General features: G+C 48.8%; 1 protein-coding gene across 1 annotated transcript in view; it reads right to left on the bottom strand.

Annotated features, from left to right (window-relative positions):
• Positions 1 to 684: 684 nt before the first annotated feature.
• Positions 685 to 25,226, bottom strand: part of DNAI1 (dynein axonemal intermediate chain 1) — a 148,085-nt gene continuing 123,543 nt past the window's right edge. Inside the window, exon 20 of the mRNA XM_071580462.1 lies at positions 685 to 939. Within this exon, the coding sequence (XP_071436563.1) occupies positions 835 to 939 (105 nt within the window). The 3' untranslated portion in view covers positions 685 to 834. The remainder of the gene's footprint in view (positions 940 to 25,226) is intronic.

The following is a 25,226-nucleotide window of genomic DNA, read 5'->3' as shown; positions in this document are numbered from 1 at the left end:
GTTTCCAGCTGTGGCCTTGCCAGCTGAGCGTATGGAGGAGACCTGCCACCACACCTGTTTGGTGGGGCGAGCGCCTCTGGTTCCCTGTCCCAGGAACTGTATGCAAGAATCCACCAGAGACAGCGCGACGCTCGCTGCTCATCAGCATGCGGCGAGGCCACCGCGGCTGCTGCTGCCACCGCAGCCACGCAGCAGCTAATCCTGTGCCGCACAGCGCCGGAGCCGGGGGAAGGCTCTGCAAACGCAGCCATTCCCACCGCACCAGCTGGGCAGAGGCGCTCGAGCCCTGCGTGGAGGCCCCTGGGGAGGGGAGAGTTGTGACCCTGCCGCAGCTGGTGAGCAGCAGCTGCTCTGATGTGCTCCCTGGAGGGATGGCACGTCTCTCTCGCAGTCATGGGCCAGGTTTCCAGCCACCCTCTGGCTTAGGCTGCCACTCCAAAACCCAGGCAACCACACAAATGGCTTAGTCTCTCAGGCCACCACTTACGGGACTGCCGTGAGGCTGCAGTCCGGAGGCTTTCCTAGGGCTGCTGGGACCAGCCCTCACCTGTCCTCCATAGGGCTCTCACTTGGGGGAAGCCCAGCCAAGGGCAGGGAATGCTGTGGGCCCTGTGGCTCTGGGGGAGCGAGCACAGTGAGATTTGCCTCACTCCAGAGACGACTGCACACCACAGATCTCCCAGCACCTCCGTTTATTTGTCCGGGCACAGAGGAGAAGTGTTCCTGCTGTGCAAAAAGTGGGCGGCGCGGCCCGTGGCTCGCATGCCAAGCAGCGCCGATCAAAGCCGAGCTTGTTCGGCCAGCAGCTGCCGGCAGAGCCATCATTCCCCCCTCTCACTTCTCTTCCTTGCTCTCTGGCTCTCTCACCAGGCTAAGCAGCTTCTCCAGCTTCGCCATTTCCACTTCGGGACCCTTCTTAACCTCCTGGCCTTTCTTCTCCTGCAAAGAGAGCAAGCAGGACAGAGCTGTGAGCAGGGAGGACTGCGGGAATGAGGGGTCCGGTACAGGGAGGGCTGATGGACTGGTGTGTTCCAGGTCTCACCCCTCACCAGAGGCTGATCCACAGGGAGATGCACCTGCCTGTCCTGGTAGTTGAAGCTCAAAGTGCCATGAGATCTGTAAAACCCCCAAAGGGCTGGGGAAGGACGCTAAGGAATAGGAGTGGCTCTGTTGGTGCACAGTGACTCAAATCCTCTTTTGCCTCTCTCTTCCCAGCCCTTCTCAGTCCAGTGAGACTGGACTACCCTTTAAACCCTCCAGATATTCCTCCAAGCTCTGGGGAGGTGCCAAGCATGCAGGACTCCCAGAGCAATGGCAGCAATGCAGATGTCCAAACCTCTCCCAAACAGTCCCACCAAGCCCATCCCATGCATGTGCTCCTTGGCAGAGGCAGCCACAGGAGCAGGATCATCCCTTTTGCACCCAAATGGCTTTTCCCAGGAGGGCACCTGGCTCCCCCTCAGTGGGGAGAAGTGAGTCAGGGCTCCCAGGTTGGTTGATAACTGGGGTGTCCCATGGGACAGCCCCGTGCCTTGTTGAACACTGCTGTGCCAACGCTGGTGCATGCCCCAGTGTGAGCAAGGAGGACAAGCACTTCCCACAGTCCCCCACAGGCTCCTTGCCTGAGTGCTAAAGGAAACCACCAGCATTTTGAGAGCAATTATACAGCACAAGGGAAATATCCTGTCCAGTTCAGTCCTCACTTCTTTGGGAGCAGCAGGAGCTTTCAGGCCTGGTGGGGGACAATGTCCCTGCTGAGGGAACAAGTGCCACTCAGTGCTTTGGGCAGAATGTGTACCCATCCTGCTGTGGGCTGCAGCATCAGTGCATTCCTCTGACCAGAGCTGTGGGACTTTGGAGAAGTGATTTGGTTTGGCTCTCCAGGTTCACATCCTGTCAGACATAGCTGCAGCAGAGGAATTTTCCAGCCTGCATTCAGCCCACCAAGCCCTTCTGCAGCTGAGCATCTACCCTGTGGTGTTCCTCCAAAACAGCATCCCCACAGTCACCACTGCCCCTCACAAAGTGCTGGCTTCCACTCACAGCCTTCCTCTTTGCGAGCCTGCTGGATCTCACCTTGCCTCTGGATTTGGGGGCACCCCTGCTCTGGGGCTGGGCAGCTCCTCTGTGTTCAGCATGACTCTGAACACCCCAGAAAGCAGCTGCCAAGCACAGGTGAGCAGGAGGGCTGGTACTACACTCTGGCAGGTGGGTGTGGGAGAGGCGGCAACAGGTGCCCAACCCTGCAGCAGAGCAATGGGTAGGGGGAACATCACTAACCAGGCTTGGAGGTAGCCTGTAGAAAGCTGCTGTGCGGGCTCCTCTTGGCATCCCCAAAGCACAGCTTCTGCTCTCAGTGCTCTCAGAAGGTCAAGGGAGCAGCACTCAGCATCGGAGCATGAAGGCTGCCAGCTTTCCTCTCTCCCCATTTAGAACAGATCAATTCTTCTCCTCCTGAATCAACCCCTCTAATGGCTCCAGGTGCAGCAGTTACAAACACACACCTTCTGTTCAGCACTGGAAGAAATGCCAGCACACAACACAGTGGAAGTTGTAAGCCTGCATCATTCTCAGTCCAACAAACATGGGCATCACTGAGTGATGATAACAGGGGAAGATGTCCCCAGGGGATCCCTGCGGTTTTCCCTCATCCCAGCCCAGTACAACCTTGATGGAGCCGAGGTTTCTGAAGCTGTCAAAAGACACTGCTGAGATGGAAGCAGTCTTGGGGGGAGAATGGGGATGTTTGCTCCCAAGAAGACAGGCCCACTCATGTTCTGAGCACTGGATGAGCTAAGGTGGTTTTATTTACTGAGTCCATTGATTTCAGGCTGGGACTGTGCTGGTTTGTACTAATGTTAACAAATGAGCAATGCCCTTCCTGGCTCTGGTCTGGGGACTGTGAGTGATGTTTATACTAGAGGCCCATTCCACAGCTGAGCATCTCCCTGAGCTAGAGCCTTGGGATAAACACAGCTGCTCAAGGTATTTCAGGACTTAGCCATTTCTGCAGAAAAGCTGCTTTGCTGTCTCGGTGTTCAAAATCCTCCCCTTGGCACCCTGTGTCACACACAGCACCCTACAAAGGTCCTCAGGACAGGCTAAGGAGGCAACTGCTTATTCAAATGGGAAAAGGAGAGGCTGAAGCCACCTCCTGTCAATCTACTTCCATCTCAAGCCCTTTGCTCTCCACAGTGGTAGGGTCATCCAGAAGGCTCCTTGACTGATGCTCTCCAGGTAGGGACTCCACCTCCATGGTAACTGTGTCTAAGCCTTGCTGAAGTTGCCACCCTAAGGCAAGGCTCAGCTCCTAGTGACCAAGCTGTCCCTAAAACTTTGACTTTCACACTGGTTCAGCTCCTTTGGTGCTTCTGAGCACGCTGCAACAAAGCCAGACACAAGCCTGTAATGAGCCATAACCAAACCAGACCCCTAATTTAACGCCACATAACCAGGCAAGCAGGATGACACAGGGATTGAAAATTATAATGTCCTTTTGAGGGCACTGGAATGGAAAGTTTCCCTTTATTCCACCATCTGCTTTTCCTGGGGCTCTTGTGCTTGTGAGCTGGCCAGGCTGCTGCAGGCTGGCTGATGGCACCAGCACAGCACTGTGGGATCTGCTTGGATGCACGTGGCAGCTTCCTAGAAATCCAGGGGCTTCGTCTGCATCAGGCCTCTGAGGAGCAGACCTTCTTGGAGCACAGTTATTGCAATTCCCCGGAGCACTCACCAGGCAGGGAAGCATCCCCTCCACATGTGGCTGCTGAAGGGCTCTCTCCCTCCACAGATGCCATGGCCAGGTATGGAGAGGGCACTCATGGGGTACTACCATCCTGTGTGTAGCTGAGTCTGTCCTCCACCTACATCTCAGCTTCTACCACATCCATGGGGCTCATCAGAGCTGAGAGGCAGAACATCCTGCCCATGAAGCTCTCAGATTCTGAGCTGAGATTACATGGGAGATCTGTCCCTGAGGAGCTCATCCAGTGGGTACTGGAGCTTCTCACAGCAGCATTTGCATCAGTTTTATTGTTAACAGTTTCCAACAGCAGGGCAAAATGCTCTTGGCTGAAAGGGTGATGAGGGACGTGACAGGAAAGCTCATGGCAGGGAGAGAAAAGGTGCTGTGTAGGGAGGGACTCTGCCCTGCTGATGGACCATGACGCCAGGGAAGGAAGAGGGGGAAGAGACCCCTTCCCCATGCTGTGCTTGTGGCCAGGCTCCTCCCTGCCATCATACTACCTTTCTTTTATGCCTGGGATCTTCTCTGTCTCTCCAGGCAGGGAAACTGAGGCATGAGGATCCTGGCCCTTTAGGAGTGTGCAGGACCCTTGATGGTCCTCTCAGCCTCAAAGTAAGTTACTGGCACTGGAAGTGAAATGGGAGGCGGAAGATGACCGAGGTGAAGCCCCAGGGGCAAGGGTAGAGTGGGGGACAAGGACCAAGGTGGGGACAAGAATGAGGATGAGGACTGGCTGCTTGAAGGTTCATCCCCCTGGAAGCCCAGCCCCACCCCTTCCCACACTGGCACACCCTGAACTCTTTATTCAGGATATAGGATTCATTTAAACTGGATTCCTAAGTCTTGGCTGATGCCTTCATTCCCTAGTTGAACAGCATACCGCTGAGTTAATAAAACTCTCCCATAAAAGCCACGATACTGGCATTTTTCAGCATCCCTTTTTTTCCCCATTGGTGGAATAATCATAAAACATCTGCTCTGAAGTTTCGATTAAACAAGGCAAAACACATTTATGTTTAAAGTCCCAAGGAATTCAACCATGCTGGCATGAACAAAGTCCTCATAACTCCTCTGGGAGCAGAGGGGACCCTTTTTCTTGCTGAGTCTTGGCCAACGGACACAAGCCTGTCTCTGCCCAGTTGTCATGACACTGATGCTATTCCTTACAGGATGGAATTTCTGGACACAGTAATGCTGGGACAGGATCTAGGCATTTTACAAAGCAGCCCAGTGACCTAAAACACTGGCTTCTCTCATGCAAAAGGGGTTTAAGCTTTTACAGACTGGTTTTGAAGGGGGTTAGAAGCTCCAAGAAGCCACACAAAAGTGATGGCCAAACCCCTCATCCTTATTATCCTCAGTGGGAAGGGGCACACAGCCTGCCAGATCTTCAGAGGTGCGTTTCTTTTGGAGACTTTTCTTGTTCTTTCTACCCTGCCCAGGAACAGGCTAAGGTGAGAGCTCCAGGGTAAGGGCTTCTCCATTAGCTAAACACACTAGTGACTGCTGAATTTGATGAATGAAAGCAGAGATGAGGCTTTCCTGGAGCATTTCCGTTGGGAAGACCAAGGAAACCCAAACTCCTGAACATAACTAAATTCTTCTTACTGTCTTGTGGGGCCACTAACCAAACACACATCAACGGGAGTGTGGTACGACTTGCAGCCCTGAAGCCTTGCAAACCTACCCATCTGTGGTTCTATAGCAACCCAGTGCTGTTATGTGAAGCTGGAGTTATGCTGAGCTGGGGATGATGTCTGTGCCAGAACCACTTCTGGGCTCTCAGGGAGCCCATTTACACACAGCAGCAACATGCTTATCAACCACGGAGAGCCTTGAGTCACACTCACAGCCTGGTCTGACAGCATTACTCCTGGCCCATGGAAGGATTAGCTGACAGACTGGAGATAAGGATTTAGGCTTATTTTGCTACTGTTTGGAAATAAATGACGCAGGAAATGTTCTTGCAGGGAATGAAGCTGGCAGAAAAGCCCAGGGGATGGCTGGGTCATTCAGGCAACACTAGCCACACTGGATCATTGGCCTCAAAGATGCTCTTACTTCCAGCTTCAGCTGGACACCAAAGCATGACCCTAGAGAGAGGAGAGGGCGAAGAGCCCCTCTACATATGCCCAGGCTGCTGCGTTTGTGGCCAGGTTCCTCATTGCCACTGAACTGTACAGTTCAGGGCAGGCATCCTGCCTTGCTCCAGCTCACATACTGACTCAGAGATCCTGGCCAGCATCTGCCCTGGACCATGCCAGGGCACAGCAGTGGAGACAGGGCCCCAGATGACCTGCCTTTGTTTGTTGGAAGTCACCAGTGAAGCCACTGGAACCAGATAAGTCACAGTGTTGGGGCCAGCCCATGGCTCAGCAGCACACATCTGCCAGGAAAGGCATGGGAGCAAAGGTCTGAATATCTGACAGGCAGGAAGTGCAAGCAAAATTGGATCAGGCCTGGAAGTGGGTGGGAGTATCACTGGGGAAAAAAAAACAGAGGGAGTTGGGTGACACTCAGAGAATGTGGGCAGGGGTGGGTACCTCCCTCCAGCATGCCACAGGGCTGGCTGGCTTAAAACACCCATGGGAGAGAGGAGGGAACGTTTGATGGAATGGATGGGCTCTGCAGCAGCACAGAGCTGATAGCCATGGCCACCAGGGAGGACAGCCATCACCCAGACCCATCTCTGCTCTGCCAGAGGCTGTCTGGGACTCCACATCCTTGACCAACCCCACCACAGTGTCCTATGGCCAAGCAAAGCTGTGCACGCAGAAGGAGCTGTTCCCTGAAGAATGTTCCTTATTCCTGCTAACTCCAGAGCACTGTCTCCTACAGACCACTAATTTAGGTACCTAAATATAGCCATAAGAAGACCACATTTAGCATGAAAACTTCAGTGAACAAGGTCAAGCTGAATGCAGACTGGGCTCATAGCAGTCCACGCAGCTCCTTCAAAAGGGTATTACAGTGACTTGTTGCCTCCTTCTGATTTTATCCCTGTACCTTCTGCAGAAACCCACTAAAACCATTTAAAATGGTCAATCTCCTGCCTTTTCCATTGTCTGACATTTACAGGCTAAAACCAGGGATGTGGTCATGGCCCTCAGTTCATGTGTCACCAACAAAAAATTTTAAAGAGAAGGAAAAATTTTAAAGTTATCCAAAGATATTATGGTCTAAAATGAGCCAATACACTTAACTCTGCCCTGCACAGATGTTGTGATCAGGAAGCATCAGCAACAGGATCTCAGGAGGTTATATTGGGTTTTGTCAGCCCTGGGGACAATTTGGCTACACTCAGACTGTGAGCTCTGTGTGTGTGAGAGAGAGATGGAAAACAGCTTTCTTTTGGGCATCATTACCCTTGGTCACTGAGACAAGCTAACAGCAGCCACCTCGAATGGAGCAGCCTGGTGAGAGACAAACTCCTCACAAGGTGCCTGGAAAAGATTTTCAGTTGTATCAGTTAACAGAAATGCTACTAAACACTGAAAAAATCATTGTGTGCTCAGCGTGCAAGGTAATTACCCTGTCCTGACACATGGAAGTCCTGTGAAAGGGTTGGAGTGGAATAAAAAACCCAAAAGCTTTTGCCTCAAGCCCAGGGAGTCCTGATGGTGCAAACCAGACTTGGGATAAGGATGGCCCCTCCCTGGAGGACAGGCAGTGCCCATGCAAACCATGGATTCAGCCCCTACTGGGTTCAGATTTTCTGCAGTGCCATTGGGCTCTCTGGATGGGATCAGTTACTTTAAGTACCTTTTAGCTCATTGGGAAGCCCCAACATGCAAAGCCTGCCCACAAAGGCAAAGCCTTTCCATCCAATGCCTTGTGCTATAATGGCATTGGATGGAAAGGCTGGTGGGGGCATTAATGCCCAATATTTTTGCTGTGGGATCTCTCACAATGAGGCAGTGGGGAGAAAGGAAAGAAGTGGATCTTAGTCGAGATTGTCCATAAAAAACACTAGACAAGCAATACTTCATGTTCTAGCCTGACTTCAAATGTCACTGCGATTCCAGTGACACACAGACACCAAAACCCATTGTGACATAAAAGCTGCCCAGGCGTCTCTAAATTTTGTGCCTATCACGGAGAGCCACATCTGCAGCACCTCTTTACTTGGGCTGGCAACCCTGAAGCAAGAGGCTCAGGCACCCACAGGCATGTACAACAAACCCATCCAAAGGGGCAGAATCAAGGAGATGCCCTGCAGAGTGCAGTGACCCCACAAGCCTTAAGCTGTAGCTCTTGATGCCAGCTGGCAGGCAGCCCCATCAGCCACCCAGCAGCATTTCTTTATCATTCAGCATCTCTTCTCCTTTTTTTTTTCTTACTTCAGCTTTACTTTAGCATTTTTGCATGCCAGCTCAGTAAGCTGTTACAGATTAGAGTTTAATAAAAGCAATCAAGCACGGATGTGAATATGCAGCTCCTGTAATACTTGGGTTCTGCTGTTATCTCATAGAGCAAAGCACCCCATGAGAGAAAATTTGCAGTTGCATGAACAGCATATTTAAAAAAGTTGCAACGTTTTCAATCTTTCTCTGGCCACCAGTCTTAATACACACGTATCGACTTTGATCACCTTTTAACTGCCCTAAGAAAGTCCAACTGCTCTTTCTCTTTTAAAATAGCACGTTCTTAAGTTTTTATAAACACAGTTCATAAAAATATTTTCATATGAAATATATTCTTGTTTGCTACTGGATAAATACGAGTACACTGGAAACCAAATTTTGCTGTTATTAGAAAACAAATGTTTTTACTCATGGATGCCCCATGTTTAATAACATTAAATGCCAATGGCATGAAAGATGTATTACAAATGACACTCTTCGGTTTATGACAGAGCTCACTCTGCAATTCAGTGTCAAGCCACAGCACTCTCTCCCTCCTCCTGCACTCCATAACTGAACTCAGGGATGCTCCAGAAATGGCACTAGATATTTCAACTATGTGAAGAGTTGTGTCATCTTGACAACACATTCTCCTGTGTAGTTTTCATTTAAGTCACAGCATCACCTGGGGCAGAACTAGGAGGGGTTAGTGCATTAGTATGCCCTGGTCCATGGTGGGAACAACTAGTTTTAAATTGCTTCTGACAGCACTTGATCCTGCCCTTGGGGTGCCCAGCACAATGTGCCCCAAGCAGTAGATTGTCACGCTCTGCTCCCATCCACCTGCATAGCCATTTCTTCTGCAAAGCCCAAGGGATGGTGCTGCCAGCCCATCTCCTGCTGGTGTCTGCCTTTTCCTGCCATCTTATAATGTCAGAGCACTGCCTTCCTTACCCTGGCAACCTCTTTGGGAATGCTATCTCTTCCAGTCCCTCAGTGGGCTGTCCTTGCTATCCTTACTGCTCTCCTGCTCCTCATGTCCTCCAAGCCCAGCACCCTAAATGGGAGCTGAGGCCTTTGCACCACTAAGCAGTGCAACAGGATCAGCGCATGTTTCCTGCTCAGTCCTCTCTTGCCTGTGCTCTGCAGTACACCTCTGCTATGGCAGGGCACTGCTGGCATGTGAGATCTTTTTCTATTCACCTCCTCAGTCAGTTATTCCCATGTCTCTTCCCTTTCCTTCCCTTTGCCTCCATCCTCACTGAAATGCATCCTGTTTCCTTCACACCACGTCTCCCATTTGCCAGATTAAATGACTTGCACAGCTTCTCTCCACCTGCTGCACAGGAAACAGCCAGGCAAATGATAAATGCCATACAAACACTCCCAGGCCTGGCAGCCAGACACTGTTAGCCTGGGCCCTGTGGGACGTCACACTAAATCTCATCAGATACGACTGAGTTACTGCAACACGCAAATCAGGGCTTAAAAGGGGTCAGCGAGAAGCTGGACATGGGACAAGCATGGAAAATCCCGCAGCTAGAGCTGTTGCTCTTCCCTGGGATTTCATCCTATTAGAGCAGCTGAGAAATTCCTCCCTGCCCCACAGACAGACAAGGCTCAGCTGTATCCCACCACAGCGCCCCTTTACCCTGGGAGCTCCTAAGCTTTGCTGGTGTCAGTTCTTTCCTGGAAACAGGCTTGGCACAGTGCTGTTCCATGGACATCTCCACTCTGAGCCCATGAATCCTGACAGGGATGCTGAGGTTGTGTTACACACTCCTCATTCATGCTCAGTGGCCCAACAGCACTGGTCTGACCCCAAGGGTCTGAGTGAGAGCTGTACAGAGAGCAGGATTCAGCCTGGTCTGACTGCAAATGCAGAGCCCAAGGACAGTGTATCAGAAACAGAACAGAATAAATCAGAACTTAACTAACAGTCAGAAGTAGACAGGATAAAACAACACAGGACAAGTACAGCAACATGCTGGGAGGCAGCTCAGGGAGTGCTCCTCTGAGGCCCAGGCATCCATGGAACACTCATTTCCTTCTGGGAAACCTGCCAGCAGTGTGCTGAAATGCCCTGACCTGAGCAACAGCTGCTCTGCAGGAAGCAATCCAGGGAGGACCTGAATATGGGCCCCCTGGCACAGAGTGATGGGAATGGCAACGGGGCTGGAGCAGGGGATGCTCCTGTCCCTTCATCAGACCCCGATTCCACATGCACCAGTGATCCATGCCTTGCTCTGGCCCTGCCACCCAGGAGCACAGGGATCTATCTGCAGGCAAGGTGCACTCTGACTAAACAAGTCCAGAGCCTGTGTTCATGTAAGCTGTCCAGGCAAGAGGCAACTAATTTTAACAACAATCCAGCCTTAAAATGCTGATCTGGCTCCAGGCCAAGTCTTTGTACTAAGATTCTTGACATCCTGTTTAGAAAAGCATTATTAAAATCTAATTGCTTCATGCATATATTGCTGTTTTAATTATAACAGAAGCAGAAGAGAGATGCGAGCAGTAATCAATCTCTCTGATGCTAATACACATCTGAAGAAGGAACCGGCCATAGGAAAGCCAATCTAACATCCTCTACAGAAACCAGAGGGAGGTAGTCCTAGTGACAGTCCATGTTGCCAACAGCACAGCCTCAGTGTGGCCATGGGTGGCCTCCCTAAAGTGCTCTTTGATTTTGACACTGACCAGGATGCTGCACCTGAATTAATTTTACATGTTCCTTGCTGTGTCTCTCTTGTACCAAAATGTAATTACTTCAGAGCCACAGACCAGTTAAACCCATCTGCTCAGCTGGCTGCTGAAACTAATGGATCTTCTTTGCAACAAAGTAGTGCAAAATAGAGGCACATTGGGAAAGAAAAGGGTGTACAATCATTGAGGTCCTTAAGGTAAGTTCTTCCCAAGGTAACCTCTCCATCGCCCAGGAAGTACCACGAGTACTAAAGATGGAACAAGGTTAATCAGCAGCTGACACCCTCAGCAAGAAAGTGGCCAAGCTTGCAGAATAAACTATGACAATTAATAGATTTCAGGACTAGAGGGAACCTGTTATCAGAGATTAACTGAGGTTGATGCTTATCCTCAACACTATGTGGACAGATACATTACTGAACAATTATTCACCAAAAGGGTTGTTAAGATCTGGAACCATCTGCCCAGTGAAATTGTGGTGTCGCTATCCCTGGAGGCACTTAAAAGACAGGTAGATGTGGCACCTGGGGACATGTTTGGTGGTGGGATTGGCAGTGCTGGGTTAACGGTTGGACCTGATGGTCTTAAAGGTCTTTTCCAAACTAAACAATTCCGTGATTTGGTGATTAAGAGAAGAACAGTGACACAAAGACTGTCACCTTAGTGAGGCTGAAAACCTCAACACAACAGCAACATGACCTGATGTTTGCCCCACTCATTGTGTTGCTGGAGCTGGAACTGAGGGTCATGGCTGGGGCAATGGGGCAGGCAAACAGCCAGTATTCCTCCCGGAGGCCCTTGGAAAAGGAATCACTTCGAGGAGATGGCAGAGATCTTGTTACACCTGGATAGCCAGTTCTGCCTTCAGATTTCCACAGTATAGTCAATTCACCATTTCAGGAGGGGTCTCTCCTTCCCAGGCTCTTCTGTTTCCATCCCGATCCAACCCCAACCACCAATTCTCCCGGTACCATCTCGGTGTGAGGAAATCCCTGAAACACAGATGTGTTGTCAGGCTGCAGGTCTAGGGGGAAACTAATAAAGACTGAACAAGGACCCAGTGATGTTTTGGGAGTCCTCAAGGCGATAACCAGAATTGTCCCTCCGCAGTAGCATAAAGGAGAAACCTAAACTGACCCAGAGGAGTGGTGAAAACAACCGCTTTGTACAAATAATGATGCTTCACCTCCCTGTATCCGCAGCCACCACAAATGCCAAGGCATGGAGTTTCTCCATGCCCTTTGCTGATCCTGCCCTCCCCCTCGCTGCAGGAGAAAGATCAGCATCATTTGGGAGCTGGGTGACACACAGCCCAGCAGGGGATGAGTCCGTCATGTGCCACAGCACCCTGTTCTGTGTGAGTGCTTCGGCATCAAGAACAATACTGGAAAGAGATGTTTTCACAGCAGGAAACCAAGCAGGACACAAAAGAAAGACAGAAAGGGGGCACTTGTGCTCAGAAAATTAAATCCAAATTTAATTACAGTAATTATACTTTCATTAACACCCTATTTGCCAAAACGATGCATGAAATCCCTAAGTGAGAGCTGCAATTGCTCCGAAGGTGAAAGGAAGGTAACTAAAGAAAGAGTGCCAGCTTCTTCCTAGCCTGTAAAATCCTTAAGAAGCCTGGATAATTGTGAATGGTTGTTCTTTGCAATTTAACTTCCCCAGCAACCATCTGTAAATGAGACAGAAATCCAGCCAGAGCAGCAGAGAACTTGTAATAGAGTTGATTTATTCCAGTAATCCCTGATTTAACCACAAATAAAGCCATTCTTTCCTATATGATGATCTGCTTGGGTGCTATTGTGGTGTACCAATAAGAGACAAATTCTCAGGTCACTCCCAGATGAAATCACACCATGTGGTAGGCATGGGATCATTGACTAGGCTGGGCTCATTAACATAATTCTGAGTCCTTGGACCACAGAAATTTAGTTCAGGCTCTGAATCTAAGGAAAATCAAGTACAGCAGAGACCAGCCCTGGCAGATTGTTTTGGTGCTTTGGAAAGGTCTTCACTGGATTCAATTCCTTGATTTCTGTCTATCTTCTCAATGTTTTGAGGTCATGTAGAGAACTGATACAAAACCTGTCAAAGTCCTTGTCACCTCCGTGCCACAAGTTCCTCTCAAGACTTTGTAAGTGGGCTCTGCTAGATCAGACAAGGAGTGAATAAAAAATCTGAAATGCCAGTGAGGACACCAATCCACCCTCCCAAATAAATCTGTAGGCTGCTCTGAGGTATCATCTCCGCTATTCCTCTGAAAACTGTCCTTTGGGTGTGACTTTGAGCTTGTTACTCCTCCCACTATGGGCATAATCTCTGCAATCTCCTGTTTTAGTTCAGACATGCATTTGTCATGTGGCTTGGCATCAAAAGACAAGTACAGAACAACAGGAAAAAGTTACCTCAAGAGGGACAGGTAAAGCTACAGAGGCTGAGAGTAAGAACCACACTCAGTCCCTGTGTAATGCTACGGCATAAGAGCAGCTGTCAGCCCAGTAAGCAGCACAAGTGTTTGATATTTCCTGTCATACAACAGATAGAGCTTCGGCAGATTTTCTCCAGAAGGCTGCAACACAGGCAGGCAGTTCCAAGCCAGAAGGTGCTAATTAAGAAACACTAGGTGAGTGTTAATGAAAGAGGCTTTGAGAGGTGGGAGGAAGTGCTGAGGGTGAACCACTCTCACCTCCTGTCCTCGGTCCAGTGTGCCATGTCCTTAGTCACCAGAAAAAAGGAAAGGAGCTTTCTAGGGAGCAAAGAAATAAGATAAGGAGATAGATGTTGGCTCAGTGCTTCTCTTGTCTGCCCCAGTGCTGAAAAGCAGACTGTAAAAGGTCTCCATTCTCAGCTAATGGATAGGAGAGTTCCAGTGTCACCTACAGAGAGACAGAAGGCAGTTTAAGGGCTGAAACGAGGTATTGATAAACCAGGCTGAGTCCAGCAGACACTACCAAGGTTGTTGATGGCTGGAGGATTTGCACTAAACTGACACCAAGGGTGCTGGGCTTGTTCAGCCTCCAGAAGAGATGGGTTTGGCTGACCTAACCAGCACCTGCCAGCACCCAAGAGGAGGATATTAGGAAGACAGGGATGAACTCTTTACAGGAGTGCACAGCAAAAGAATGAGTCACAACAGCCATAAATGGAAACAGGGAAGGATTCAACATGACTTAGAAAGTTTTCTTCACAGTGACAGTTACTCTTGGGAACAAGACTCCAGAGTTACTGTCGCATCTCCAGCCTTGGAGGTTTTCAAGAGAGGCCTAAGCCATAAGCAGCCTGGCTCTCATCTCATCTCAGGGCTGTACCTGCTTTAAACTGGAGGTTGGACTAGAGACTGGACTAGAGATATCCCAACATCACCTCCTGCCTAAACGTGTCTGTGACTCTGCAATCCCAGAATTTTCTTCATCACCAAGTGTAAACTCAAGAATGAGTGTTGCAGCTCTATCCTACTCTGTTATTATGTTCTTACTGCAGATGGCATTTCTAAGGAAAAGTTCTCTTAACCATATATTGCTCATAATGTCAGGAGCAGTGCAGGGCAATCCGTCCCTCAACAGGGCAATTCCCAGCCCCTGGAGAACACTGGCACACTGTAAGAGGGGATCAGTTCTGCAGCACTCTCCTCCCAGGGTATCTAAAGGCTGAGGAAGCTGCACAGACCAGTCTGAGTGTTGGTACTAGAGGGGTAAGGAGAGGAAGAAGGTCCCTCAGTGAAAATGACAACCAGAAAGCACTGGAAAAAACCCCTGGAGAGTGAAAGCCTGAGGCAGATGGCGATAGGAGGAAGCTGGACTAGGAGTCTGTCAGAGCCGGCACCACAGGGGTCAGAAAGTGGGGATTATTTCCCCATGCTTACCAAGAAGTGGAAAAGCTGACGTAAGAGGGGAGCTTATATGATCCTAGGTATGTGGGACAAGGATATGTTTTCCCCACTAGGCTTATTTCAGTGCAGAAAAGGGACAGCATTGATTTAATGTCAATACATTCTCACTGGTACTGCACCACCTTGTTCTCTCTGAGTGCTCACAGTTTGATTGTTTAACATACAAGTTAAAAAAAAAAGAAAAAAAGCCATAATCAAGAGAACTGAGGAGTTCTGGAGTCTGTAAATCTCTTCATATGCAGCTGTGTAGCCTGTTCAGAGCTGTGATTACCTCTTTACAGAGCTGTGAATCTCTCTCTGTAATGCTGCCTGTCAATTCCCTTACCATTTCAATAAGATCAAGAGTGGAAGTAGATTTAATATATTTTCAAACCCAGAAATAACCATAACAATTCACACAGCTTCAGCCAGTAACTTCAACACACCAATGTCTCTTTCTGGAGCTAAAACACATCTTTCACTAACAGACAAGGTGCCTTGATCCAAAGGAGTTTGAGGGATGTAGACAAGCTGGTGCCATGTTAAATAAGTGTGCTCAAGTCCTTGTTTCAGTTTGGTCAGCTGCCAAATCCCATTATATCTCTTTCTGCTAATTTTAAAGAGCCTTCTACCACTGTCAATCCCTGCCCTGGCAGGTGCTTTAGGATAAGATCAAGTTATATTTTATTAACAAATATACAATATATTTATATGTGACATAGAATTGTTTTATATATTGCAATATATATATATATATATATATATATATATATATATATACATATTATATAATATACAGTATATACATCAAATATAAAATATTTTGGTATTAGATATATAGTCAAGCTTAATTTACTTGTGAGGTCCTAAAAACCACCTTGAAGTCCTGTTTCCCAGACCTTAGGTTAACCCTCTTGCTTTTTCCAGACTTAGTTTCCATTTCTTATCAATTTTCAATCAATCAGTTAATCAATCAGTCACCTCCACTGCAGTGTCAGCCCTGGATGTGTCCACTGCAGCCGGTGATGGATTTGCTAATGCTGCTCCCGAACTGGTGTTTGGCTTCACTCCTGCTCTGAACCACCCCAGTGAGGCAGCCAGTGTTTGCCTTGGCATTCCAGTGTCATGCTGTGAGTTTTTGCTTTCCTTTATGACTTTCAAGCCTCTTCAGCATCCCCAGTTCCAGGATGCAGCCCCAGAGCTGCAATGGGGGCTTGTGCAGGATTTATATCCACCCTGTGCCACCTTGTTTCTGGCCGTGCTCTAGTGGGCATTGGTAAAACAACACTGTGGGACTGAGCCATCTGGGTTGGCTCATGAGACCATCTTGCTGGCAGTAGCACCTGCTTGGCAGCACCACTCACCCCCGATACTGACAGCACTATCAACAGGAGCTGGGTTACAAAAACACCTTGCTGAACCTCTCCAGACTCATGTCTGTCAGGAGAGACCCCTTCTTAGTCACCTTTAAAGGTCTGCTGCTCCCAGCTCCCTTCAGCTGAACCCATGCAGGTGTTTTGCAGTGCTTTTTCTTTTAAACATTTTCCAGAGTAAGTCCATGTTGAACCATTCATTCAGGCTACAAATGGTACCTTGCAGAAGGTTTACCACAGGTCTGAATCAAACAGCAATTGTCAAGTAAGGCTGAAAGCCCATGGAGTACTGAAGGTATAGGTAATGTTTAAGAGGTCTCATATGGTTGACAAGCAGTTCTTTCTGAATCAGGGGAACAAGGTCAATTGCAAGGTGTAAGCTTCTTCCCAGCTCTTTGACCACATCACATAATGTGTGGCATTTCTATACTGTCTTTCAGCCCAATCCACCCAAACCTTTTAGAAACTCGAGGCTTACTCACTCAGGGAGAAGCAGGGACAAAGTGCAGCCAGTGGTTTTGCTGAAGCATGGGGACACAGGCTGTACTTGCCCAGTGACTCTCCCTGCCAGTGACTTCAAGCCAGGTAAGGGAAGGGATAGAGTGGAGGGAGACACCAATTTCCTTGTCTCGGGAAACCCTGCTAATCCTGTGACAACAATTACAAGTACTTCAGAGATAAGGGAACTAAGGGCTGGAGCTCTCTCTGCCAAGCCTCTCTCTTTCTTCCTTTGCAGGTAGGCAGTGCTGGTGCCCCATTTTCTTGCTGCTTTTCTAAGTCACAGCTCAGACTAACCTTGACTTGAAATGAAGGTCTGACTGATTGCAGAAGACCTTGCCTACCACACCAGCCTCTGAAAAATCATGCCTGGCAGCACATCCCTGGCTATAAGCAGGGTAAAAGTACTCTGAAGAACATGATTTCCTCACACAGGCAAGTGACTTGGCATTTTTCCTGACACCACAGAAGGGATGACAGAACTCTCTACATGACTTTGTGCCCTACAAACACCCCAGGATTTCCATCCTCAGGCACTGCACTTCAGGCTCAAGCTACTCCAGGCTCTCCCCATGGCAGGAGCAGGACCTGCATGCCTCTCCTTTGCTGGTGCTTTAGTCTGGGAAATCCTCTGAGGCTGGGCAGAGTGAGGCAGCACCTCCACAGCACTGTCTTTGGCCTCATGGCAGCAGACTAACAGAGGTTTCTCAGGCTGGGCTTCCCTTTCTCTCCTGCAGTCCAGGTTTCCCAGTTAGTTCCCAGGTTGCAGGAGCCATGTGGGCTGCAGCACTTTTACAGCACAGCTTTCCTTCTTGAACAAGCAGTTGTAATTTAAACCCAATCCATCAGCCTTTTGCTCAGCTCTATTTCAAACTCAAACTATGAGGCAAAGCCTAGCACATTTTTTTTTAAATTGACATGAAGTATGTTAAATTATTAATTCCCTGCACTCCTACTGGTTGTCCTTTAGTTGCCTAGGTCAGACAAAATAAGAGTCTTTGAGCTAATTTTCCTGACTTAGTAGGTTCATTTAGCACAAATCAAAGCAGGAGACCTAATCCTGGAAGGGGCTGAGCATTCTCCAGTCTCACAGCTGCACTTGCAAAGTAGATTCTGGTCATTCTGTTTTTGGTGTCTGACTTCTGACAGCAAGTCTACATAATCATCAATAAGTCAGAGGAAGCAAACAAGAAAGAAGAGACTGAGCAGTGGCCACATTCATGCTCACTCCGTGCTCCTGGAAAGGAACCTTTCCCCTTTCTGACAATCCCAAGTCCTCAGGATATCACAACAACCAAGTGGGGAGATTTCTGCTCTGGCTGATCAGGGCATGGATTAGTGTGTACCCAGAGAGCACAGACTGGCAGGGAGAGGTAATGCCTTTTATTATCACAAATAATATATATCTAGAGAACAAAATACAAGCTTTAGGACACATGCACTTTTCTTGTCTTCCCAGGTATACTTGTTTGCCTAATAAAGCATATTTTCTGTGCCCACACACTGTGACTTGATTATGGTGTTTGAAACCATCCTGACCACAACAGACCCAGGTCCCTGGGAAGGCAGCTGTTACCACACTGGGTCAACCTATCATCCCTAATCCAAAGCAGTTTCTTGGGGAATCTCAGAGGATGACAGGGATCAGAAAGCTGAAAAAATGTAAAGGCAGTAACTATCCAAAAAAGAAGAGAATCACAAACCCTTCTGGTTAACCTCACTTTTCAGAAGATGGGTGGAACAAGTCAACAAGCTGTAACATTGCTGAAATGCATCACAATTCACATGGGTTTGCACCAAAGAAGTCATGCTGCGCCAATTTGATTTCCTTTTGCAACACTACAATCATCTACACAGAAATCATCACCTTGACCACAGGAAGACTTTGCCATTGTCTCCGTTGATTTTCTTACCCTGAAGTGAGACAATTGATCTATAGAAAGTGGGTAGAAACTGCTAAGACTCATTCCAGAGCTGTACCCAAAGCTGTCAGCACAGTCTGGAGGGGAACTGGTCAGAGCTTCTCTTACTGTTTGGACATTGGGACAGATGGAAAGGCTGCAGGTGTCCCGGAAGGGAGGACTGGAATTGGAAATTACTTTGTTGGACTAGAGATGTGACCTGGAAAACCTCTATGTGATTTAAAAAGGACAAATACAAGATATTGCAAATAAGCAGGGACAATTCCCTGCACAAATACAGGCCTGTCAAGAGGGAGTGTTCTGCCATTAGGGTTGGAGTTAAAGGGATAATCACCTGGATGGTACCTGGAACTCCCATGGAGCTGTGAAACAGGTCTGCCACTGCAGAGCAACGTAAGCATCACTGCCAGGCATGTGAGAGTATCCCTTTGTGCTGGGGAGGGCTGTGGCAGAGCTGCACCCACAGAACATGGTAGGGCACAGCTCAAGGGATGTGGCCTGAGAGATAACTAGAAGGAATCTTCAGTCCAACAAGTGAGAGGTAGGAAACAAAACAATGCCCAGGCAGAACAGGTCTCTGCACTGACCAGGACCCTGTGAGGGGTGAGGAGTTCAGACGTGCCCCAGAGAGTAGTGGGGTCACAGGCAGCTCCCTGGTGAGATGTGGGAGTAGAAGAGATCAGGGGATGGATGTTTCCTCTAAGACAGCCTCACACAGTTGGTGTCTGACATCCCATCTCACAGAATCGTTCAGTGAATTGGAGCATAACAGTTTCCCTCCAGGAGAACCTTGGAGCTGCTTTGATTGCCACTGTCACTGCACCTCCCACAGCCAGTGGGACTGTAAGGCAGCCCCTCTTCTCCTCTGCTTCACAGGGCTCCTCCTTTTCCCCGCTGGATAAAAATAATCCTTTTGCGTCAGTTCCATCACCATGAGCAGCAAGACATTTTATTTGCTGGCGGTTCCTTCTCTTCTCTCATTTAAACAATTCTCCATTCAGCCCATCAAATTAATTTGAGCAAGGGACATTTATTTGGCCTGCCTGCAGGCACAGGTGTCTCCCTTTCTTTTTTTCCTTTTGGAGAAGGCTGATAGGTGGCAAGAGTCAGGGAGAGGCTTGGGAAGGGCTGGGAGCAGTGTGCTGGTTTCCATCAGGACAAACAGGGGCATGGAGGTCTGCAGATAAATGCAACCAGTGTCAGGAAACACGCAGGTGAAGTCTGAAAGGGAAGGGCTTTTCATAGCAACACATTTGGGATGTGTTTTACAATGGCACAGACACAAACAGGGAGCTGCCCTCTGTGTCTCCCCAGGCAGCCTCAGCCCTTTCCAGCCCAGGCCGGCTGTTTGGGGAAGGCTGTGTCAGGCTCTGGCAGTGGCTCAGGAGCAGTTACAGGGATGTGCCAGGTATCAAGCTGTTCCTCTGGCCCCTATAGCTGCATTTCTTCCTATCCCATGTTATGACAAACTTCCTGCCCCTGTCAGTGCATCAAATGCCACCAGACTTTGCAACGAGGTACAATGCCCCTGAGCGTCCAGTCAATGACCAGAGACAAGGTATGTAATATCATAAGTAAGGAAAATTTGAAGAGCTTGAAAAAAGAGTAGAAGCCCACCTTCTCCAACTCTGGAGCACTGCTGGGATCAGTGAGGCAAGGCAAAAACGTGACAGGCATGGGGCTTGCAAATGAAGAGCAGTGTCCTGTTCTCCATCCCTGCTGAGTGAGTCCTCAGGTGCTCAGGAGACTGCACAGCCATGAGCTGGGGAGAATTAGTTCCATTTTGCCACCTTAATTGCATGACCAGCACAAATGGAGGCCAAACCAACCCCAGTGGAGATGCAGAGCCAACAGGGAATGTTAATTCCAGGATGTTTTGCACTTTTCTGGCCAGGACAGCCATTGGATGCATGGTCCCTGATTGTGCCGTAATCCAGCTTCTCATCCCTTCCCTCATACCACTGCCACACCTTTCCTCTGCTTCACACCAGTACCTCCACTCACATCTTCCCATTCCCACTCCTCTGCCTGCCAGAATGGACAGCACAGGGCCAAGATGGGATTACTGGGATGGAATGGTAACAAGTGTGCAAATCACTGCTGTGTCTGCTGGTTGCGGGTGAGCATCGTTTGGTGCCATGCTCCACTTCCAAATTTTCACCAGGTCTCCAGTGACCTGGCTGGCCCAACTGGAAATATTGGGCTTGAAAGTCTGAATGTCAGGCAGGATGCAGGAGAGCCTGCCAGGAGCTGGGTCCCAGTGGGACAGGGCTGTCCATCAGTGCACCCCAACTGCAGTTCCTCTCCTGAGGTATGATGGTATTGAATGTGTCCTAAAGCACTCAGCAGCAGAGAAGCTCAGAGAAGAGGCTGCAAGAGAGCAGATCCACAGTGTTTATGGATAACTCTCACTTGAATGCTGTGGCTCCCTGGGAGATGGGTGTCCTCATCCCACTTCAGTATGTAGAGGAGCTGCATCTCCCCCAAGCAGAAGCAGAGGGCAGGACCACTGCTGGGTGTCTCAGGCCCCAGCCACTGCTTTGGACCTTGTCCTCATGATGAGCCATTGCCTTGTCCTTCAAACACATCCTGTGGCTCAGGTGCTGAGCTAACAAGCTTTCCTCCTCCACACCCCTGTGCAGACCCAAAGCACAGGAATAGCTGCACTACTGAGAGCTGCTTGGGGCTCTCTGGCAAAAAAAGCAGCTCACCCTCAGATGACCTGAAGGATAAGCACCCACATTACCTCCTTCAGCAGGCAGCTCTAATCAGTTCTGGCAGGGGGCTGAGCATCAAGTTGTCTCTGCAGGCTGGCACACCTGCACTGACACCCAGCCATTGCTGGGGCAATGACAGGCTCCCAGAAAGCCCCCACCACTGGCTCTGCCAAAGGCATGATTTTAAAATAGCTTGTCCCCCTGGTGCTCCCTCTGCCTTTGTGCTGGGGCTTTTTATTCAGGCAAAGAACTGGTGATTTCTTGGGATGCCCCAGTAGCCTGGAGGGGACTCTAGTCATGCACAGAGGACAGACAAAGCAAGCAACAGGAAGGACAGGTGAGCCAAGCACCCCACAAGGCTGGGCAGTGCCTCTCTTGCCACTCTGTGCTGTGCTCCCTCCCTCATCTGCCATGGCTTTCTGCCAAGGCACTGAAGAGAGCCAAGACTCTGGCTCAAAGAGGAGCTGTGCAAGCTGAACAGGCACATTCAGGCCATCACAGATCTCACCAAATGCAGGTCCTTTGAAATGTAAGGCAAGGCTCCTTCTCATGCATTAAGCATTTCCCAGGACAGGCAGAAATGGGCTTCTCAGGCTGCAGAGGAACAAAGTCCAGACTGCTGGGGCCTGGGGAGCTCTAGGATGGCAGACACCAAAGTACAGACAATCTGCACACAAAGAAGAGGATGTAAAATCTGCAGAAAAACAATAGCAACTTAATAGCACCAGCATGGAGAAATACAAGGAAAAGTGTAAAGATGACACCACTAGAAACCAATTTTGGTTATCCAAATTCACTTTTTAGTTACTGAGGACAGCAAAACCAAGACTAGAAAGTCTTGACTACTATTGATCACAAAGCCAAATCCCCACAGCATTTCTGTCCAAAGCGCTAGTATTGCAAAATGGAGCAGTCTTGCATTATTTTCAAACATAGGCAACCTTTTCATTACACAGACCCTCAAACACAAAACTAGAAAGTCAAAGCCAGTCCTCTTGACTTTGTCAGTATCCCCCTGACAGCACACAGAGTACCTTACAGGATGAGACTTGCACTTTAGAAATTATTCATAAGTATTATTGAATTTTTGTAAAATGGGACTTTTTCTTGCTTCAGTTGCCACTGCTTCCATTTAAGATACTAAACACACTTCACCCTGACCACTGGGAATTGACTTCAGCTTAAAATAACTTGTAAATATGCTGATGTTGTCTCTCCAACAACTGCCAAACACAGCAGCCACAGAAAGTGACATTATACAATAAAAACAAGGTTGAAGACACGTGGCAAGGAACAGTAAAAAGAAGAAAGACTCCAGCTCTTGGAGTTCAACAATGCTTCTGTAGCACAGAGCTCTCTTCTCTCTTCACTTAGTTTGATGCAGCCCAAAAATTATTTCTAATTTATGAAGAAAATAGATTCAATGAGAAGATTCAAGTCCTTTAGATCTGCTGCTGGTCTGTTTGTGTTCACTCTCTGAACAGTGTGAGTGTCTAAGTTTGCCACCTCTCTGTGTGGGATCCAGATCTCTTTGTAACTGTAGGGCAATACTCTTGGACATCAGGATTTGCACTGCAGAGCCTCTCTCCTGTGTACAGTGCCTGTGTCCAGGGTGTCCAGGTAAATATTCAAAGGCTTCAGTTTTGCCCAGGAAGGACTGTAGCCTGCTGGCACACAGACCATCAAATTTCTCAGGTATCATCTTTCCAGGATTAAAGAGTCCCTTCTTTTTTTTCTCAGGCTATGTGAGACTGTAAGAAACCTGATGTGGGACAGTGGAGGCAGAAAGGAGCCTTGGGGGCTGTGAGGGTCTTCCTGCTAATGGGTTTCCTGGCAGAGCGGCAGGGCAGGAAAATGTGTCAGGGAAGGGGAAGGGGGAAGGGGCAGGGGAGCCTGCTTTTGTTAGTATTCCCCTTGGTAGCTGTTTATTTGCAGTTATGAGTCACAGATCTGCAAAGCACAACAGCCCCAGGCCACAAGCAGTGCTGCTCACACCCTGGCAGGCTGCACAACAGCGGCGTGGCCTCTTGCTGGGACCAGAACACGCCAACAGCAGAGACTGTCACAGCAACTACCTCCAGCCCTTCCTGTTCCAGGGCAGGCTCAGAGCCACCTGTCCACACACATATGTCTCCAGCCTACTCTTCTTGAAGGCCTCCAGCTCTGGGTTTCCTTCCTATACTAAGGAGTCAACACCATTGCATATGTTCCTTACATGGCCGACAAAAGTGACACAGCAAGTTGTGAATGGTTAGGAATAGGGTTTCATGAGAACCTGGATGCTCCTCAACTCTTTCTCTAACAGTACAGAGAGCAGCTTCTTGCAAACAGACTAAATAACAGGTGAGGGACTGAAAGGAAATAAAAAAGCATTGGCAGTCTCAGAGTAAGCCATCAAATTGCAGGTCAGTTTTTATGACTCCCAAGCTCAGCTGTGTGTGCTTCCTTAGCCAGAGGCCAAGCTGCCTCTGGAGGAGGCAGTCCTGATGAAGGCAGAGCACAGCAGCACTTGATGCCAAATTCCTCCAGCACTGCCTGTGCTCTGTGCTTCTGGGTCACTGAGCAATTATCCAGCTCTGAAGAGACGGGAGGAAATCGGCCACTGAGGGAGCAGCACAGAAGCAACTGAGGGAATCTAAACGAGAGAGGAGCATTTGCATGAAAACAGAGGGACCAGGAATTACACCACTAAAAGAGCAAAACTTGAGCCATCTGGAGAGGAGAGACAAGTGCTTTTCTCTCAGACAGAATGAAAGCTGTTGAAATGGAAAGTTAAGGGACAAAATAAACTTCTGTCAGTGCTAAACTAACTCACCAGTCCAGAACTGATATGAGCTTGGAGAATGCATCTAATCTATAGCTTTCTTCCTGAAATCCAGTCACATGTGCTCATAGACTGTACCCCATGGGACACAATGAGGGAGTTCATGTTTATGTTTTTGTGCTGGTTGGTTCATTCCTCACACCTCCCACAGCTACAGGAAAACACTGAGAGCAGAAACAATCTCCTGATCCTTAAATCCAAGTTTCTCCTTGTCATCCCAGGTGATAGCAACACAAGGCTACAAAGCAGTGAGGGAGAGATTTCAGCCAGCCTCATATAGTCTCCTTTAAACTCTGCACACTTCCAGCAATCTTTCCAAAATCCCTTTCCCTCTTTCATTTCCTTAAAACCCCAAGATTTTCCCACTGTCCATTCCAGTCCCCATATCCTGACTGATCCCTCCCAGACCCTGCCATCAGCTATGGTCAAAGAGCCACAGTGCTTCAGGAAGCAAAACAATGCTCCTCCCTTGGCTGAGCAGCGTTGGCTGGATCTGGCCAAGGGCAAAACTGTCAGTGCTGCAAAGATGCAGCAGAGCACGGGAAGTCCAGAGATGGCACTGGCTGGTGTGATAAGGCACAGAGAGAGCAGAGCAGCTGCCCAGCACATGCACATGGTCAGGGAGGCTCAGAGCCACCCCTTGCTTGTTTCCACACCACAAGCAGCTCACAGACACACAGCATCAGCCCCACAGATGTGTCCTGAAGCTCCTGAACATGCACAGTCCGGGAGGGGCTGAGCAGCCGTACTCCCCTTCACACTCCGCTCACGCCCAGCAAGATCCCGTCAATCAGGGTTTACTGCATGGGAAGAAACACAACTGTCCCCGAGAGACAGAGGAAAAGAGGTGCCTTGCATGTGAGAAACCAGTAGCAGGAACAGAGACTGAGATAATCATCCTAAATAATCCAAGATAAATATCCAAGGCAAGCATCAGGCCAAGAAGCTGTCTGCCTTCCTGGCCATCAGCCTGGGTGCTGGCCAAGAAATCTGCCTTAGCCTCAGCAAATTCTGTATTGTAATTGCTTTTTTCCTACTTCTACTCTGCTGTGGTCTCTCAACATTTCTAAAAACACTGCACACATTTTTTTTTGCTATCTTGTCCTTACTTTTAGCATTGACAGAAGTTGTGCCAGGCTATTTTAGCAGTTTATAGAAAACCAAAGCCCATGAGCAGCTACATTCTTCTGACTGTGATGACAAAATGCTTTAATTTCTTCC

Source organism: Pithys albifrons, chromosome Z (genome assembly GCF_047495875.1).
Source record: "Pithys albifrons albifrons isolate INPA30051 chromosome Z, PitAlb_v1, whole genome shotgun sequence".
Taxonomy (NCBI): Eukaryota; Metazoa; Chordata; class Aves; order Passeriformes; family Thamnophilidae; genus Pithys; species Pithys albifrons.
The sequence above is the reverse complement of the archived record's forward strand: the minus strand, read 5'-3'. Positions and strand labels throughout refer to the sequence as shown.